General features: G+C 39.2%; 1 protein-coding gene across 1 annotated transcript in view; it reads right to left on the minus strand.

Annotated features, from left to right (window-relative positions):
- Positions 1 to 14691, minus strand: part of COL28A1 (collagen type XXVIII alpha 1 chain) — a 171076-nt gene extending 156385 nt beyond the window's left edge. Inside the window, exons 1-5 of the mRNA XM_059171208.1 lie at positions 14586 to 14691; positions 11060 to 11220; positions 9350 to 9906; positions 2616 to 2636; positions 858 to 914 (exon numbers count right to left, since the gene is read on the minus strand). Coding sequence (XP_059027191.1) covers positions 858 to 914; positions 2616 to 2636; positions 9350 to 9906; positions 11060 to 11183 — 759 coding nt within the window. The 5' untranslated portion in view covers positions 11184 to 11220; positions 14586 to 14691. The remainder of the gene's footprint in view (positions 1 to 857; positions 915 to 2615; positions 2637 to 9349; positions 9907 to 11059; positions 11221 to 14585) is intronic.
- Between the last annotated feature and the right edge of the window lie 4014 nt (positions 14692 to 18705).

Raw genomic sequence — 18705 nt, forward strand, 5'->3', positions numbered from 1 at the left:
AATTCACGGTACACAATCTCCTCTCTGTGCCCGAATACAAGCATTTGTTCAAAAACTGTATCCACAATTTTTGCGAAATATATCCACTGGGCTTTTGACCTATAGGGTTTGAAACCACATAAGTAAATGGAATACTGACTAAGCAGCATGGATGCCTTTCATGATATGTGTTAGAGAAATACACAGTATCTCCAGTCACAGCAATGTTGTTGCAAGTACCTTCCCGGTGCATACATGGCCCCTCCCAGATGTTAGACCAGAATATAAAGGAAGCACTTCTTTGGGGATTATTTTATCAAGAGTTGAGTCATCTTAATAAATCCTGCCTTTAACCTTTAGTTGCCAAGTTCCATTTCACAGAATTCACACTAATCCCCAAAGCTTTCTCACCAGCTTCCTCCCCAAGAGGCCACCTGGTGTTCTTGGATACATGTGAAGACACACACACTTCCAGTGGGGAGGTCTGTCACTTGTTTCTAGGCGGGGTAGGCTAAGGCTTTCCCTAAAGCACCAAGGGTTTGTATGATCTCTTTTCCTATATTTTCGCTCCAGTGTTGAGAAATTCTGGCCCCAATTGTCACATCAGAAGGGATGATGGAACAACCTTTGTGAGAACAATTTCATCATTTTAAACCAAATCTGCCCTCTGCTCAGTCAGCAAAATCCCAGGCTTATTCCTAAGGATAGAGTGTATCCCTTTAGGAATAAAAGGAAGAAGCAGCATTTCCCTGTTTGCTGCTCTTTTGCACACGACTGGTTGAGCTGCGCAAACCAGCCCTGGCATTTCCAAGGCAAGTAGAACAATCGTGACTAGGGTTCCTGACTTGACCTTCCGTTCAAAGTGGAAATGTACTCACAGGAGGTCCTGGGTCGCCTGGATCCCCCTTTGCACATTCACAAATCTTGTGTTCGCACTGCATGAAGAATGAAATCCAATATTAACACACAACAAAATGCAGCATTTCAAATCTTACTCAGTATGTAACTAGATAGAACACTTCCTTGATGAAATTTTACCTTCAAATTACGGAGATTTTGTTCTCCCTTTTCAATTCTTCTAGGCTACCTCAGATCTAAGCTAGTCAACATTGCCATGGTTAGATAAAATAGACCTCCCATCGAAAATGTATGTGTGACATCTAGTTGCCAGTGAAAAGGGAAAATAACTATTTTCAGTGGATTTGGGGAACTTCTGCTTTTTCTCTTCTCTACGGCACATCAAAGCTCAATATACAAATATCAACTACTCCTTTAATCCTAAAGGAAAACATTGGGACACACCACATCTTATCAATTCCAGGACATATATTTGTCCTTATTTTAACATGTCTAAAATCAAGAATGAGTGTTTTTTGAAGCAGGCCTGATCATAATAAAGTTGTTATTTTCTGCCCATGTACTTCAAAACCCACAGAATGAAATGGAAGAAAACCCCAGAGACGCTCCTGGAGCACACTCAAGAAAAGCTGTAGCACCAGTGTTTTTGATGGCTCAGAAGCCGATATTGGGGACAGGGGTGGAGTGGGGGTGGGGGTAGGAAGGGCATCAGAGCCAAAAAGTGATTCAGAAGATTCAGACTCTGAATGCGAAGACATTTTAGAAATGACCAATTTAGTTTGCCTCAGTTGTCCTGTATATGTATATACAGAAGTGATAGAGGGTTTAACCATCTATATCTAAATAAATCGAAAGGGACTCTTACCATAAGTATAAAATCAAGAATTGTCACTTACAAGAAGGTGCTATATCATAGTTTAATTGGCAGGGTCCTTTCCTGTCTCAATGGTACTTAAAGTAATACTGTATCTGACCATTCGAGGAAGCATGATGCTCTGCAGGGTTTGATTGGCTCCTATTATTTTATGCAATTCTCCTTGTAAATTTCCTGATGTTTAACCAGCAGCTGATCCAACAACGTTTGCATGTTCCAAACTCTGTTTTAAGAAACACACGTACAGTATAGAAGTCCTTGGTAACCTGGTGGTCATCTATTGTGCTAAGCACCATCCAACAGATACTGGCCAGCTTCCTCTGCTACTTGGTTTGCTTGCCACCGTCAAGGAGAATGAGCTTAAAGTCAGTCACCAGGCAGCAGCGCGAGACTCTGAGCTATCTCTCTTGACCAGGGATCCTGGCCAAACCCAGGCATACCTCCCGAAGTGGAGGGCCCCTATCAGGAGCTGGTGTCAGAGACATGCTTAGAACAAAGGAAGTCATATCAAAATAAGCAGAAACGACACCTTTTGCGGGGTGCCTGGCTGACTCAGTCAGGGGAGTGTGCAGCTCTTGATCTCAGAGTTGTGAGTTAGAACCCTGCCTGGGTTAGAGGTTACTTAAAAACAGAATCTTAAAAAACAAAACAAAACAACTATGCTATTTGGTTATCAATGATTTCTAAAATTACTCTTTAAAATCATATTAAAATATTTTCTACTTTTTCCAGATTTTGAAACCTGTAGTAGACCTAGCAACATAAAGAATTAGAGTGGTTCATTTTTAAAGGAATTAAACATTTCTATGTAGATGCACCTTATTTTCTAATGCGAATTAAATGCTGATTTGATTATGCAGACTTTGAAAGTTAATTCATAGTAATCAAAGCATGTGGTGCTTACCTTCTCTTCAAATAAGATATCCTAGGAGAGAAAAAAAGAGTAAAACATTAACTCGATTCATAGTTCTGCTTCCAGCTTCTTATTAGTCTTAATTATTCCCTATGGGATATACAGTTTCCAAGAAGGATAGCAGTTCAGCTTTTTAACCTTGTAAAAGCAATAGAGCCTACCTGCCAAGCACCCAAGGAACACTCTGAGCCATATAATAAGAGACATGAAGGGCACTAACATTAAAAATTATTCTGTTTTCTAGGAATTTCATCCTGTTGCATCCTATGTTCTATCTTTCTGTCTATCAGCTCTCTAAACTCCATAATTTGGCTATAAACTTAATCAGCCGTAATAAAAATGTCTTACATTTACATACAAAGACTTAGCCAGGATACAAAATTGTGTTTTCTCATCTTTTGCTTTTCCACCTCTATACATGCATGCATTTGTTTTTCAGCATTAAAACATTAATTTCAGGGTGCCTGGATGGCTCAGTGGGTTAAAGCCTCTGCCTTCAGCTTAGGTCATGATCTCCGGGTCCTGGGATTGAGTCCCATATCAGGCTCTCTGCTCAGTGGGGAGCCAGTTTCCTCCTCTCTCTCTCTCTCTCTCTCTCTCTCTGCCTGCCTCTCTGTCTACGTGTGATTTCTCTCTGTCAAATAAATAAATAAGATCTTTAAAAAAAACATTAATTTCAGAGTGATATTTTTGTGAAATATCAATAAGCTTTTGAAGTCAATCAGGTCCAACCTTTCATCTTGCTCTAGGGAAACATGGATCTTCGAGGCTGTGACTTGCCCAAGGTCATACACTGGGCTGAACCACCTAACCAAGATCAAGTGCTACGTTATACTTACACAGAAATGAATTAAGCAGAATTTTTTTTTCAAAACTCCTTTAAATTAGAAACTCACAATCTGGTTTTTGTCTAACGTGCCAGCCTCCCTACCTTATTTCAGCTTAGTGGGGCATTTTCTGACAAGTCCTGAGGGCCGTGTCTGAAGCCAAACATAGGAAAGGAATTAACCTAGGCTTACAGATAGAATTATTCCTTCCATAACATAAAACCTGTGGATCAGATTGATGCCTTATGATGGAATCCGAAGGGTTCATTTGCATATGATAAAATAAAAGTGGGAGGAAAAAGCACTAGAATATTTGTTGCAAGATACTAAAAATGAAAGTTGTAATGAGGAAGTTAAAGAGAAGTCAGAATTGTACCTTAGGGAGGACCTCACATCCCTTTAGTTTTATTTTTACGTTACCTTTATTTCCATACAAACTAATAATACAGAAAGAAGATTCAACAAAATGCTTTAAGTGGTCCTTGTGATGCAATGGTACGAAAAATTAGGCTGGGAATTAAGTGTCATCCAGGGTTTCATCCTGTGTCCACTGTTAACTAGCTGTGTGGCCTTGGGCAAGTCCTATAATCCATGAAGGTCATTTTCCACATACATGAAAAACAAGAAAGTTTGGCTATGTGGTCTCAGGAGTTGTAAAACTCTGGCTACAGGGCCTGTCTACAAAATTCAGAATCTTACCTCTGGCCCTCTTTCCTCCTATCCCTCCCAGCCACTCCCCACCCCAGTGATTTAAAAGTTCCAGCCAATGTAAATCCAGGCAGAATGCAGTTGAGATACTTGTATCTTTATGAACTAGCAGGTCATGGGAAGAAGTGGGAATTTAGAAATAATGACAGTTTGGGAGTAAAATGGCATTTACCCTCTCCAGAACATTTGGCCATGCCTAGAAATCTGAAGATGTGTTTGCTTTACTTCTAGGCTGCTCAAGACATGTCCTTGCTCCCACCTATTATTCTGACATTCCTTGCAGACAAGTCTTAGGGAAATTCTTGCAGATCCTGTATATTTCAGCAGTCATTATTTTTAATAGTGAAAATTTGGAAATAATTTTGGAATTTGGAAATAATATTCATCAATATTAGAATGGATCAGTAGGGGTTCCTGGGTGGCTCAGTGGGTTAAGCCGCTGCCTTCGGCTCGGGTCATGATCTCAGGGTCCTGGGATCGAGTCCTGTGTTGGGCTTTCTGTTCAGCGGGAGGCCTGCTTCCCTTCCTCTCTCTCTGCCTGCCTCTCTGCCTACTTGTGATTTCTCTCTGTCAAATAAATAAACAAAATCTTTAAAAAAAAAAAACAGATAGAATGGATCAATAAATGAAATATTATTCAGTGGTTCTGGTGAATGCATTGGATCTACATATTTCAACACAAAAAAATGGTTCTGGTGAATGCATTGGATCTACATATTTCAACACAAAAAATTTTCCAAAGATACTATATGAAAAAGCTAGTTGCAGATGGATATATAGAATATGATCCAAATTTTAAAAATATTTTAAACATATTTAGTTTCTCTAGGAGGGAGAGAGAGAAAAAGGAATTTGAAAAGAGTTCAAGAGACAATAAACAACTAATAATTCAAGTCAAATTGTAATATTTTTTTAAAAACTGATGAAATAAAAATCCAAAGTTTTGTTACCTTACAACCTTTTATAATAAGCAACACTCTTCTATTATCCAATATCAATCTTTAAACTCATGAATTTAGCTATTTTTCCTGATGTATAATTTGATACAGTTTTCAGCCTTTCCTTTGAAAATTTAATTTCTGCTTTGCCATATTAACTCTTTAAAAACATGCATCATGGGGCACCTGGGTGGCTCAGTGGGTTAAAGCCTCTGCTTTCGGCTCAGGTCATGATCCCAGGGTCCTGGGATCGAGCCCCACATCGGGCTCTCTGCTCAGCAGGGAGCCTGCTTCCTCCTATCTCTCTGTCTGCCTCTCTGCCTACTTGTGATCTCTGTCTGTCAAATAAATAAATAAATCTTAAAAAAAAAAAATGTGTCATGGGGCTTAAAACCATAACAACATAACTAACTAATTTTGGAACTCATTTGATTTTGTGTTTGCTGGTACTTGTATTCCTATGGAAACAAAAACAGACCCATGACTCACAATAGATAAGATTGTTTCAAACAAAAAACAAAGCTCTATCCCTAAGGGCACTTATAGTCTATAAGCTCCAGTGACAGAAAACAGCACACAACAAGCAGCGTGGGAAGGAGATCCCAGACTGGGTGGGGAGGTGGGTAACAAGACATTTTCTTGAAATAGGTGGGTTTTCTGGATAATTTCCAAGAGCAGAATGCAAAAGACCAACTCATTGATGGAATGCAGTTCTATATATCAAAGGTCATGAGGGAAAAAATCCTAAAGGTCAGTGTGAGCAGGAAGACAAAGGAAGCAGTGAGGAGGGATGTTTAAAAAGAATGGACAAAAAGGGCCCGTGTGGACGAGCCGGACACCTTGGGATGAAGTGAGTGCTTTCACTTAAGCAGAGAGGCAGGTTATGTGGAGGACAGCTGGGAGAACATGGTCAAAGCCATAGGGAAGGGCACGTTTAGTGAGGACCTAGGTGGATACCACAGTCTAAATGGAAAGGACAAATAGACAAGACCTCCCCAAAGCAAAAGAAGGTGCATGTTATCAATGGAGGAAGAGTTTTATGATGGCATATATGTAAAAGCAGAAGGCTAGAATGGAATTGCCAATTTTGTGAATGAGTATGAGGTCAATGCTATGAGAAAGGGACAGAGGAAACGTAAGGGAGGTGTCAAAGTCATTGGTACAATAGCAAATGGGATGAGAATAAAGAATTTATCAGGTGGGGATGACTAACTCTTTGACAAAAAGATATTTACAGCTTAGCGTAGTAGCCACATAGCTTCCATAAAATCTCCTCTAAAAGACCACCTAATATATATGGACATTGGGTTGAAATGGTTTCTTTGGTTTCAATAGTGTTACGTAAATCATAATAGTATTAAAACACTATTAAATACTAAATAGTATTAAAACACTAAAATACTATTAAAATAGTATTAAAACATTGTCTATATCCTCTTCAGTGTGGAGTCATCAAGTCTCTCTGAGGCTATTCAGAACTCAAGTGTTTTCATGGGGTTCTTACATGATCCTTTTTCCTAGAGATGCCAAGGAGTTGGAATGTTTTATTGATTTGTCTTGGATCCTGCGAGATCTACTCATTGCAGGCACTCATGTCCATTAAAATTCAACTGAAGTCTACTCCACAACAACAAAAAATAAATTGCTGATGCAAAAAACAGCCCAGCTGAATTCCAAAAATCATTATGCCAGGAGTAAGAAGTGACAGAAACAGAGTACACACTGCATAAGCTTATTTGTATACAAACCTAGAGTGTGTACACTAATCTGAAGTGGCCAAAATCAGATTAAGAGCTAAGAGGCCAGGGAAGGATGTCTTGCAAAGAGGCATGAAGAAGTTTGGGGGTGACGGACATGTTCCGTATCCTACCCGCGTTGGTGGGTTCATGAATGTATATGTCTATCAAAACTCAGAGAACTGTGTACCTTAAGTAGATGCAGTTTTGTACTTAAATTATACCTAATGAACTTATTGTTAAAAGTCAACTACATAATTATTTCAAAATGAAAAGTTTAGGAATTCACCTAAAGATGTACTAGAAATAGATGAGATGAGGAATTTTTCCAATGGCCTGATCAGGAATCAAGTTCTGCCTCCTACACAGAGACAATTTGAAACACTGAAACAGTATATTGTTCTCTGAAGGGCCTAATAAGCCCTTTGGATGTTGAAAGTGTTTAGAAAGCAGCCCCTCCTAAGAAGTGGCTTGTTCATAGAGCTTCCATCTGAACAAACAAGTTGAAATCACAGGATGCTAAGGAAGAGCAGGGTCGTGGGGACACTTGGTCATTCTCTGGTTTCCTCAGAAACGAACAAATAGTCCTGCTTCACGTGTACTGCCAAGATCCTGTGTTCTGGGTTGGGCAGGAGCTCTCTGCGAGGAAGATGTGTCAGGAAGCAGTAGGAACCTCCTCAGCCTACACCACTGGCCAAACAAGGAGCTTCCTGTCCTCTATCTTCCACAGTCAGCAACTGGAGACTCGTTATCTCAACTCCAAGGTTCTCTGCTACACATCTGGAATCCTCTGTTTTGGGTTCAGTGGTCAGGACTGCTTAAATTACGGCATAGGCAGCGGTAGGCAGGTAACCAGGCACCCCTGCACATTTCCCTTCTATGCAAAAGTGATGTTCAGGGGGTGCCTGGGTGGCTCAGTCATTAAGCTTCTACCTTCAGCTTGGGTCATGATCCCAGAGTCCTGGGATCGAGCCCCGCATCAGGCTGCCTACTCGGTGTGAAGCCTGCTTCTCCCTCTCCCCCTCCCCCTGCTTGTGTTCCCTCTCTAGCTGTCTCTCTCCTGTCAAATAAATAAATAAAATCTTTAAAGAGAGAGAGAGAGAGAGATGCTCAGGATGAACCCTCATTCTATGTCCCCAGGGGGCCAAATTCGTCATCTCAAGCCTAGGCAGAGCTCTCCCTATCTACCCCCAATGCCAACAAAAAGATGCTAGAAACAATAGAACTTTGGAAGAGAGTTGTTGTTTAACTGTTTCAAGGCAGCTCTGACTGAGAAAACCTTAAAACACAGTAACTATTTTCCCCTTCCAATATAGCTTCACAGGATTAAGCAGGAAGACCCCAGGACCTTTGCCTGTCCTTACATTTTCAACTCTAAAATGAGGATAATATTACCTACATCATAAGATTGTTGTAAACATTGAATAAAATAAAATCTGTCAAGTGCTTAGAAAAATGTCTAATACACAGAGCATTCAAGGTGTGGTAACTATTATTTAGATTTTTTAAAAAGTCAATGTCTTAGGCTGAAAACAATAGTTATAATAATAACTTTTAGTTATTATCTTATAGTTTATATTGACTTGTAAGTTAAAAGAATAATGTTAGGAAAAGGATTGTGGGAAAGGGCCAAAACAATCTCTAAAACAAGGCTGAGGGTTGTTTGCAGCCTATTAGAAAACAGCCACATGAGATGTTCAGTCCATAAAGGACAAATTTGCCCTGCTCTCTTCTAAAGAAAAAAAAAATCAATATTTTTAAGAAAAATCAATTTTTAACACTTAACAAATTAACCACTTTTTCTCCGGGAGTTTTCTTGAGAAACACTGTGAAGAGAGATTTTATTTTGATGGCTTTGCCTTGTGTTTTCCCAAGCAGAAAGGAAAGAATCTCACACACAGCTGATCAACAAAGAAAAGCATTGACATGACTAATCAGACCAATCAAATGGTACTCATTGATCTGCATGGAGAAACCACTGAGTGACTGCAGGTGATCTTAATGGGTGGGCCTGCTAATACCTAAGAACAAGGACATAATAAAAAAAAAAATTGGAAGTCTATGAACTTTGCTTGAGCAGAATAATATAGCAGTATAAGAAATCAAGTCAAAATATTTCTGCAGATGTTAAATGGGAAAAAAAACAACTTAGTACAAATATAGCAGACCACAAGTTGACCACAAATTGAATATAAGTCAGCAGTGTTCATGATCCCAGGATGTATAAACAGGAGCCTAAAGTGTACGACTGGAAAGTAATTCTTCCAAAATCCTCAGCATTGGCTAGCGATGAAGTTAGGAATGCAATTCCAGAGCATGAGCTTTGTACTCTCCCAGTTTATCTGGTTTAAACTATCAAGGAAGTAAAAATGAGAATTCGGGAAGATTCTCCTACCTATTTCCCAGGTGGATTCTTTTTCCTTCATCCTTCTGACCCAGTATCTATCCTTACACAATGAAGGTATCAATATTATGATCGGGAATATATACATATAACCAATTCATTTGGTACCTACCAGGCGATCTCGAATTTTATCTACAAGGGTTGGATCACTTAACAGTGGAATGGGTTCACGGGATGAATCCCCAGATATCAAACGAAGTTTGGCTTCATTGACTACATTCGAAAGTCCAATGGTGATAAATAATATTCCTGCAGTTCTGGCGTCTTCAGAAAGACTCTGAACATCTGGATTCTTTGGATGGTCAATGCCATCAGTCATCAGCAGAGCCACCTTCACACCATCTTTACGCCCTTCTCTCTTAAGTAGCCCAGTGGCATTGGAGATGGCATAGTAAGAGAAGGTGCCTTGCCCAATGAAATTCATAGACTTGACCCTCTGTTTAAACGTCTGCAGATCCTTCCAAGAAGAAAAAGGTGGATCAATTTGGACAGAGCTGCTAAACTGAAGCGCTGCCAGTTTGATGTCATATTTCAAGGCGCCAACCGGGGTCAACTGGAAAACCTCGTCACTCAAGCTAGCCACAAATTCTTTCTGTTTATCGAAGAGAATAATTTTAGAACTTTCGGAGCTGTCCACAATGAAGACAACATCTATGAAGCAAGTAGAGTCTGAAATAGAACAAAGAAGTTAGGCAAAATATTTGTTCCTCCTCATGAAATGACTTAGCATCAGGAAAGCCCTGGTGTAGTGTGATGTGTATGTGTTTGCTGTTGTTTTTTTGTTTTGGGGGGTTTTGAGGCTTGGGGGTTTTTGTTTTTGATTTGTTTTGTTTTGTTTTGACAGGAGAGGGGAGTGAAAAAGAGGCATCTTGCAGGTAAGGTTTAAGTTGTAAAGTACTAAATCTCTTTCCAGATCTATAAATTCTTTGCCTCTTGTAAAATCATGCAAGTCAGAAGCAAACAAATAAGCAAAATTCTATTTTGAGTATTTTCCAACTGTTTAAAAATTCAACAAATATATACTTTCAAAATTTTATTTATTTACTTAAAGAGAGATGTGAGGGGAAGGGGAAGAGGCAGAAGGAGAGAGAATGTGAAGCAAATTCCACACTGAACCTGAAGCCAGACATGGGGCTTGATCTTATGACATGGGGCTCAGTCTCACGACCCTGAGATCATGACCTGAGCCAAAATCAAGGGTCAGACGCTTTACCAATTGAGCCACCCAGGCACCCCCAAAATTCAACAAATATTGGGCAAAAGTTTTTAGAAGTAAATAATGCTCTGCCTGATTCTCAGGTTGTGTGTCACATTGGTGAGATCCTATCTTGTTTTGGGTGGGTGGTTTTTTTGTTTGTAGCTTCTTTTAAAATGAAGGGAGAAAATGACTACACACATCACATTGTAGCAATGAGGGGGAAAGAAACATAAAAGCAAAGAACTTAAGTTTGAATTCTAGCTTTTACTAGTTAATTTGCCATGGCCTTGGATGCACCACTTAACGTCTCTGGGCCTCAATTTCTTGTATCTATGACAATGGCAGTCTCTGTCACTCCCATTTTACAAAGCTACTGTGAGGCTCAAATGAGATAATAAATGTACGAGGGCTCTGAAACACCTGATGTTTCTGTAAGTACGTTCTAGAAGTATAGAAGGTATATTATTGTCATAATGTAAGTATATTAAAATAGGATGATACATACATGTTTATATATATGGTTTGTTATTTACATCAACTGCTATTTGGAAAAATTAATATTAGTGTTTTAACAGGCTAAAACTAATCATTAAAAACAAAACCAAAATATATATTTTTTTTTACCCTGGAGATCATTTTTCCTTGCAAGTGAGTTGGACTTTGATCCTTTCTTTCTTTGTCCATACATTGTTTGACTCATGAAAGCTGGCAAAAGCAGGAGAGAGAAGACAAAATTTCTGTTCCACATTATGGTAGATGGTGGAAAGTCATCTGTCTTGTAACACCTTGAATAGAAAAATCAGTTGTAAATACTTCCGTAAAATACAGTGTTTGCTATTTCTAATTTTAAGCCAGCAGAATTGAAAACTGGCTTGCGATAGGAGCAAAGGATTTCCATTCATATTTACAGAAAAACATCTATATCAAGATTTTAAGATTCAAATTCAAGTAAATCATGGCACCACACCAAACATTTATTGGTGAATGTTTCTATATAGTCAAAGAATTACATCCAAGTAATCTGAATTTCCCGTTCTATTATGGGGAGCAGAGAGTAGTGAAAACCATTTAAAAACACTTCAGTCCTATTCTATATGATGACAATGGCTCAAATACAGGGTCTGTTTTGACATTGTCACATTCTTCAAGGTGATATCAGATTGCTACTTGGTTGTTTCATTATAACTAATTCCTGATAATCTCAATAGTTTTACAGGATAGTAGAGAACCACCATCATTTCAGTCTTAATAATACATGCACAACTTGAGTTAGCTCAAAAGCCAAATCAAAAATGAAATCGCCCTTCCAATTCCCATAGAACACCACTTTTTTTGTACTCTTACTTTGAAACTTCATCTACAACCGAGATCCAAGCTGCACTACGGCTGCATGCATATCCAGTGAATCAAGAGAGTATGAGAGCAAAAATAATAGAGTTGCTCAGCAACACTGTTCTTCTAGTGAAAAACTGATGGACAGAAACAAGACTTAAAATCAGGAAACACTTCCTCTGACCATTCCTGTGGAACTATTTTTCTGGGTAGATTAACAATGAAAAATCTAATCTTGTCTTAAAATCTACAGCCATCTTCATGTCTCAATACACCCAGCTGTACATTAAATGACTTTTAAACCCACGGGCCTCCCTGGCAAGAGAAGAATCATGTGGGGCTAGCCCAGTATACTTGAGAAGGAACAAGAAAGCTTTTTCTGAACCAATGTTCTGCATGGTTTGGAAATGCTTTCTTTCTTAAACCATACTGACTTCAAAAGTTCTGGAAAAGGAAATCACATTTTCCTTCACTTTGCCTTCAGGGAATGGGAACTGGGAAATCATGAGCACGATTTTTCCAGGCTCAAGTAGGGGGTAGAAATATACGCACAGGCAGTGAGAAAGGGAATGGATGACTGGCTCCTTTCATACATGCCAGATGGAGAAAACCAAAAAGGAATCAAAGCTGTTGGGTTGAGGATGAACCAAAGGATGGCTCCACGCCATCATCTGCTCCTCAGCTGACATCGTCTAGCAGGAAATGTATGAAGCTGACTCTGTATCAGTAGGGCCAAGCACCTCTGGGCAAGGCAAAGGCATCAAGGGCAATTGACCAATGTCAACTGTTCTTCAGACCAGGTGTGCTAAGACATGACGACACCTGGGCATTACAAAAGAATAAGGTGTTTGCAGAGGAAATAAAACGCATCAAGGACATCTCTCCCCAAAGTAATTCCTTGTTAACCGAAGAGAAGAATACAGAGAGATGTACACATTTAACTCTGAAGACCAGCGTAACAATAAGGCTATGTAGCAAAACACAGCTGCTATGTAGCATTCTCGGGGTTGGGGTGTGAGGGGAGGCAGGGGGAATACCACCGTGTCCCTGGTATTACATATAACCTGTCTCTTCTGTTGAGCCCATACTGCAAAAAGTGTCTTGGCTGTTCTGGAAATAAGAGGCTGAGAATTTAATTTCACTGAAAATAAGAGAGATTTTACAAGCTCCATGATCAACGCTTCAAAAATCTAAAGACGGTGATTCCCCTGCAGGATCCTGAGCAGGAAACCACATTCCCCTCATTTGTAGGCCACATTTTGGGCTTTAGAAATGTTGTCTTTAAATGAACACTTGGGGGCGCCTGGGTGGCTCAGTGGGTTAAGCCGCTGCCTTCGGCTCAGGTCATGATCTCAGGGTCTTGAGATGGGGCCCCGCATCGGGCTCTCTGCTCAGCGGGGATCCTGCTTCCCTCTCTCTCTCTGTGCCTGCCTCTCCGTCTACTTGTGATTTCTCTCTGTCAAATAAATAAATAAAATATTAAATAAATAAATAAATAAATGAACACTTGTTGGGGCGCCTGGGTGGCTCAGTAGGTTAAAGTCTCTGCCTTCGGCTCAGGTCATGATCCCAGGGTCCTGGGATGGGGCCCCGCATCGGGCTCTCTGCTCAGCGGGGACCCTGCTTCCTCCTCTCTCTCTGCCTGCCTCTCTGCCTACTTGTGATCTCTGTCAGTCAAATAAATAAATGAAATCTTTAAAAACACAAAACAAAACAAAAAAACTTTATCAAAAATTTTAAAAATAAATAAATAAACACTTGTCTTTCCTAAAACTAAGCACCAGAGCCTACAGGTTTTTTTGAGGAGGAATATAATCATGAATGCTTTACCTGAAGCTTTGTATATCCACTATTCACTATCACACTTACTCCTTACCACTCATCAGTATGTCTCATATTTCATTACTGTTTGCGCTGGTATTTTTTACCCAGCACCCCCAAAGCAGTCTTGCTAGTCTCTTCTCTTTACTGACATTAACCAGAACACACACTTCTACGTTTGGTTTTTTAGTGCCACTACCTTCCTAAAATCTCTCTCTCTCTTTTTTTTTTTTTTATTAGTTTGGCATCTTAAGAGTACTCCCATTTCTAACCATTTTTGCCATGTTTTTATTCTGCATCATTTTTAAAAATAATTTTTGCATTTCTCTCATTTAGATACCATATACAAGTAAATAGGTTTTGGGGGGAAATGCCATTAACTAAATAAAAGAAACATAAATCTGTATGTTCACTATAATTTGTATTTTATAAATGCAGAAACAATGATTATCTTTAACCAAATGCCATACATTTGCCTTTTTTGCCTGAAATTTATTTTGGGTAAATATCAGAATCAATAAATCCAAGAGACTGTATATTTTGTGATATTTCAAAAATGAATACTTTCAGCACAGTCTGCAATTGTATCCAGAGTGTTTGCAGTTCCTTTTTTGCACAGAATGATAAAATACCAAAAGAAGACTTTATTCAAATGGTCAAACCAGCCAAATTATAAAATATTCTGTAATTAATACTGAGTTATAAAAATATGTTCCCTGTTAAGAAAAAGAGGTCCCAAAAGGTATTAACATCATTGCAATGCTAGGTAGTAGACTGCAAATTAAAAATCAATTTTAAACTTTGAAATAAATTTTAAATGTTGGCATTTTAACAATTATTTTTATTTTTCTAATAATTAATTTAGAGCCATGGCAGAGGATAGAAAATTTGGATAAGCTTTCTTCACATAAAAAATAGGCAAACCCCTTAGTCTTCCACAGTGCCTAGATGGTCCCATCTGATTTCAAGTGATTAAAATAAAACAGTTATGTCTTACCTTATAAAGTTTGTCAAACAGGAATTAAAGACTGATTAAGCAAATGCCAACAGCAAGGACCAGGGTTGGGATGGAGTTGGCTATTTGATATTGTTCTGTTCTGTGGGAATAAAAAATGGTTTTGGTCTTGGAAGTTTTGCAATCTTTTATTCGTGTTTATTAGCTTAAGTTAAAGCAAGAGTGGTCAGGCATTTAGCCAGGGTGCAAGATCTGGGTGGGATCAGGAAGTCATTTAAAGGGACAGTGTCCTCTCAGAGCAAGTCTGTGTTCTCCAGACTGTTATAAAAATCACTTGAGCAGATTTTCTACATTTTAGGCACTTAGGGACAGCCTGCTGTTTCTCATACCATGTCCTCCTTCTGTTTCTCCTTTCTCTGCCTGGGGTGTGCTCTGTGTGTTATTGGTTCTGAACAGTTTTGTCAGGCAGCATAAGTGACTGCAGACCCAAAACTGGCTTTTCAGGAGAGGCAATGGATCGATAATTCTTGAAGCTGAATGAAGAGTAGAGAGAAGTTTATTACAGTAGCTTTTCTACATCTGGGATTTTTGAAGATTTTCATAATAAAATGTCAATATAATCTTCAGTGGAAAAGTGATCTGAATTTAGTCCTGGTTCTGTCTCTCCTATGGAGACCTCAGCTTCCCATTTATGAAATGAGGGAGTAAATTTAATTAGCGATTGAGATCCATCCAAACTGTAACACAAGAGCTAGGTTTACAGTGGTCAATATTCTGAGCACTCTGTCCCAGAAAAGGTAGTTACTCAAGTGGGTCCATTCTCTTTTTTCCTGGTTTTTACCTTGCAGTTATGACCCATTTTGAGTGCAAAACCTACTGCCAAGAAGCCACTCGACTCCTCGACAATGATCAGTCAGGCTTCTCAACAAACTGCCACAGAGATAGAGAGTATCACGATGACCAGAGATGGCAATATAAATGTTCACGTCCCAATAATTTAAAATCAGCCAGCTTTCTTAGGAAGGCATTTTGATATTTATAAATCTGCTTACTGTAACAATAATAGCTTCCCTTTCACGAACACTTTACCAGGTGCAGGGCCCTGTGCTACACGCTTCATACACCTTACGGCACTTACCCCTGCCATGGAGCCACCACTGAGGGACAGGACATGCGGAGATTTTACACATTTACATGTTTCTACACGTTTATATGGTTTTACATATTTACATGATTTTTACACATTTTTACATGTTTACATGTTTTTTACACATTTGAGGATGAGGATGTTGGGGCAGAGGTTGTCTTACCAGTGCTAGAGAATGCCTGAATGATATCTCAACTCAGATGTAGCTGACCCCAGAGCCTCACTTATACCAACTACTGCATCATTAAGTTACACACCCGTGTGAATGTTCGTGTTTTCATTGTCTCTGCACCACAAAGCAGTTTTTGAAGAACTGAAGTTTTGTGAGGCTTTGGTAAAAGAAAGAAGAAACAGGGGGCACCGTGAAGAAGGACAAATGAAATTTCCCAAGATGCAACCACAAATATACCTTAAATCGTCTGTAGATGTCAGCCATGCTTGTCACTTTTATGAGCTGAGACTCAGGGGACAAGGAAGTGGCATTTTTTTTTTCAGAAGGTCGCCTCCCTTTTTTCTGGGGTAGAGAATAATATACCTATAAGCAGCAAACAGATGATCACTCTTGAATAATAATATACCTATAAGCAGCAAACAGATGATCACTCCTGAAGCCCCCCTGCTTCAGAGCTGTTCTGACTGAAGTCAGGGACAGGTTGGAGTCCTGTGTCCTTCCATCCCCCAAAGTCAAGTAGAGTAACCCGGACACAGGGTTTGCTGCCTTTCATTCCCAGACGTGGCCATCAGCACTAAGTTGATTGGGTAGATGACTCCGAAGGAAATCCTATGTCCTCTCCATTTATAGAAGGCAATTTGCTTTGCCCCCAGAGAAACAGGTTGCCATGGGTGAAGACTGCAGTCTTAATCCTAACGGATGGTCTTGAATTAGTGTGCAGCTGGACATACACAGTCCGAATTAGAGTGCATGGAGAACAGTGATGGCTAGAAAAGTCAACTTGGAGCCCATGCCCTCTGACAGTTGTTCTGTAGCAAAGTCTTGTTTTTTTGCTTAGAGTTTTCACTATGTCTTTATTATTGTTTATAGGGGCCCTATTTCCTTTATACACCCACTCGACAATATCTACCTTAATATCTCTAATGTTTTTATTACTTGCAGTGCACAGTGCTGGCTGTAGCACAGTCTTTATAGAAGAAAGAAGCACGCTATTTTTCTATTATTACTGTAATGGCCTAGAGTGATCTCTCAATAAATATTTATGAAATGAGTGATTATTCAAAGTAATTTTTTAGTATTCATCAATCACTTGAGAACCGTGATACATTAGGTTGCTCTCTTCCAAAGCACTGCTAGACAAGAAATTTGTTTTTTGACTTTTACTCTACCATGGTAGAGTCTATGTTGGCTTTATTTGTTTTGGTACCAGTGCCAAGATCTTCATTTCAATAGTGAAGGTATTTGGGGGTCTAGAGACATTTAAAAGTAATCTAAGTCTGGGATGATTTGTATATACCACAAGGTTTTATCTGCATGAGGTTATAGAAATATTAAATACTAGTATAGAAATACTAAATAATTTCTATACTATAGAAATAATACTATAAAATACTAGTATTTAATACTAAAATGCTAGTAACATATCAGCTCGAACTTGAATGGAAGTTATACACCTGGATCAAGACCAAGATAGAAGGCAATGTTTCACACTCCCTTCCCAATTTTGGCCCCCTTTCTCAATGCCTACCCAAATAGAAAAGAACGTTATCAACTGTGAAAGAAGTCAAAGACCTTTTTTACCCAACTTGGAAAATATCTGTCATTAAAGGTCCTCATATATTTTTTTCAGTACAAAATCTTAATATAGTAGTTTTTTTTTTTTTTTTAAGAATTTCTAACATCTTTCCCAAAGCTCCAAAGTTCTGTATTTACCACCCTTCTTGGCTCCAACAGGATGACTTGGACCTTCTCTCTCTCATTCATCAGAAAATGAGAAGACCGCCAAATTGGATTTGGCCCTATTTATCAACTAAGGGAAGGACTGAGAACATTCAAAGACAAGAGGAGTGAAAATCATCACTGATCATAAAAGGTAGGCACTGTGGCATTGCTTCAGTCTGGAGCAGCGTGACTACAGGGCACCTCCCCTAGCCAAATTCTGATTGAGCTGATTGTTCCACTTCCCTCTCTCACTTGTGTTTGTATTGTTTACTGCCTATCTTGCTTCCTTGTCATTTGGTCCCCAGCTTGAATAATCGTATCCCAAATGCAACATGCAATGGCCTGGACCACGGTGACAGCTCACTGTACCGATCTTAGGATCACTAAAACCTTTCTTTAAAGAAATTTGAATGTTCGGGCTTTTTCTCTTTTAAATTATTCATTTTAGTCAGTGGATAGGGCAGTCTTAACCTTTTCGTGCAGAGTCCACCATAAAGGAAAGGTTGGATCTCTATGAGCCTTGACCAAACTCTTGTTTTAATAGGGAAAATATTTTCTTATTTTTCATTAAGTTGAATTTACTTTCAGGTATTAGAAAGTGTTGTACTGTATTTGGGGTGAATTGATTTCCCCACCAGATGGTATTTAACCTTTTCTTATATGGGGGGCAAAGAATGGAATCTCAGAACTGAAAGAAAACGTAGACAATACTTTTGTTTGATTCTTCCATTTTGCAGATGAGAAACTAGAGGGCTGATGTTAAGGTCCACCCAAAGGCCATGCCATGAGTCCGTGAGGGAATCGAGTTTATCTTCGCGAGGCAGCTGGGCATCTTTCCTTAACCCTAAAACCCCCAGGAAGATTCTTGGCCTTTACACCATCTGGGCTTGGTAAATTCCACATACCAAGAGAAAAAGGAGGCTGGTCTATGGCCAACAATTTATGCTTGAAAAAAATGATTTACTTTAGGGGCAAATGGCTCAGGAAGATTATCACGGGCTAAATTCCTGCACTTCAAGAGTGTCACATCTCACTGTAATGCCTGGGTCATCAAAGGCAATGTACACCAATTGCTAGAACCCTGAGTTGAAGAAATGTCTCCTTTAGGTTTAGGTTGGTTT

The sequence above is a fragment of the Mustela lutreola genome, chromosome 4, assembly GCF_030435805.1.
Source record: "Mustela lutreola isolate mMusLut2 chromosome 4, mMusLut2.pri, whole genome shotgun sequence".
Lineage (NCBI taxonomy): Eukaryota > Metazoa > Chordata > Mammalia > Carnivora > Mustelidae > Mustela > Mustela lutreola.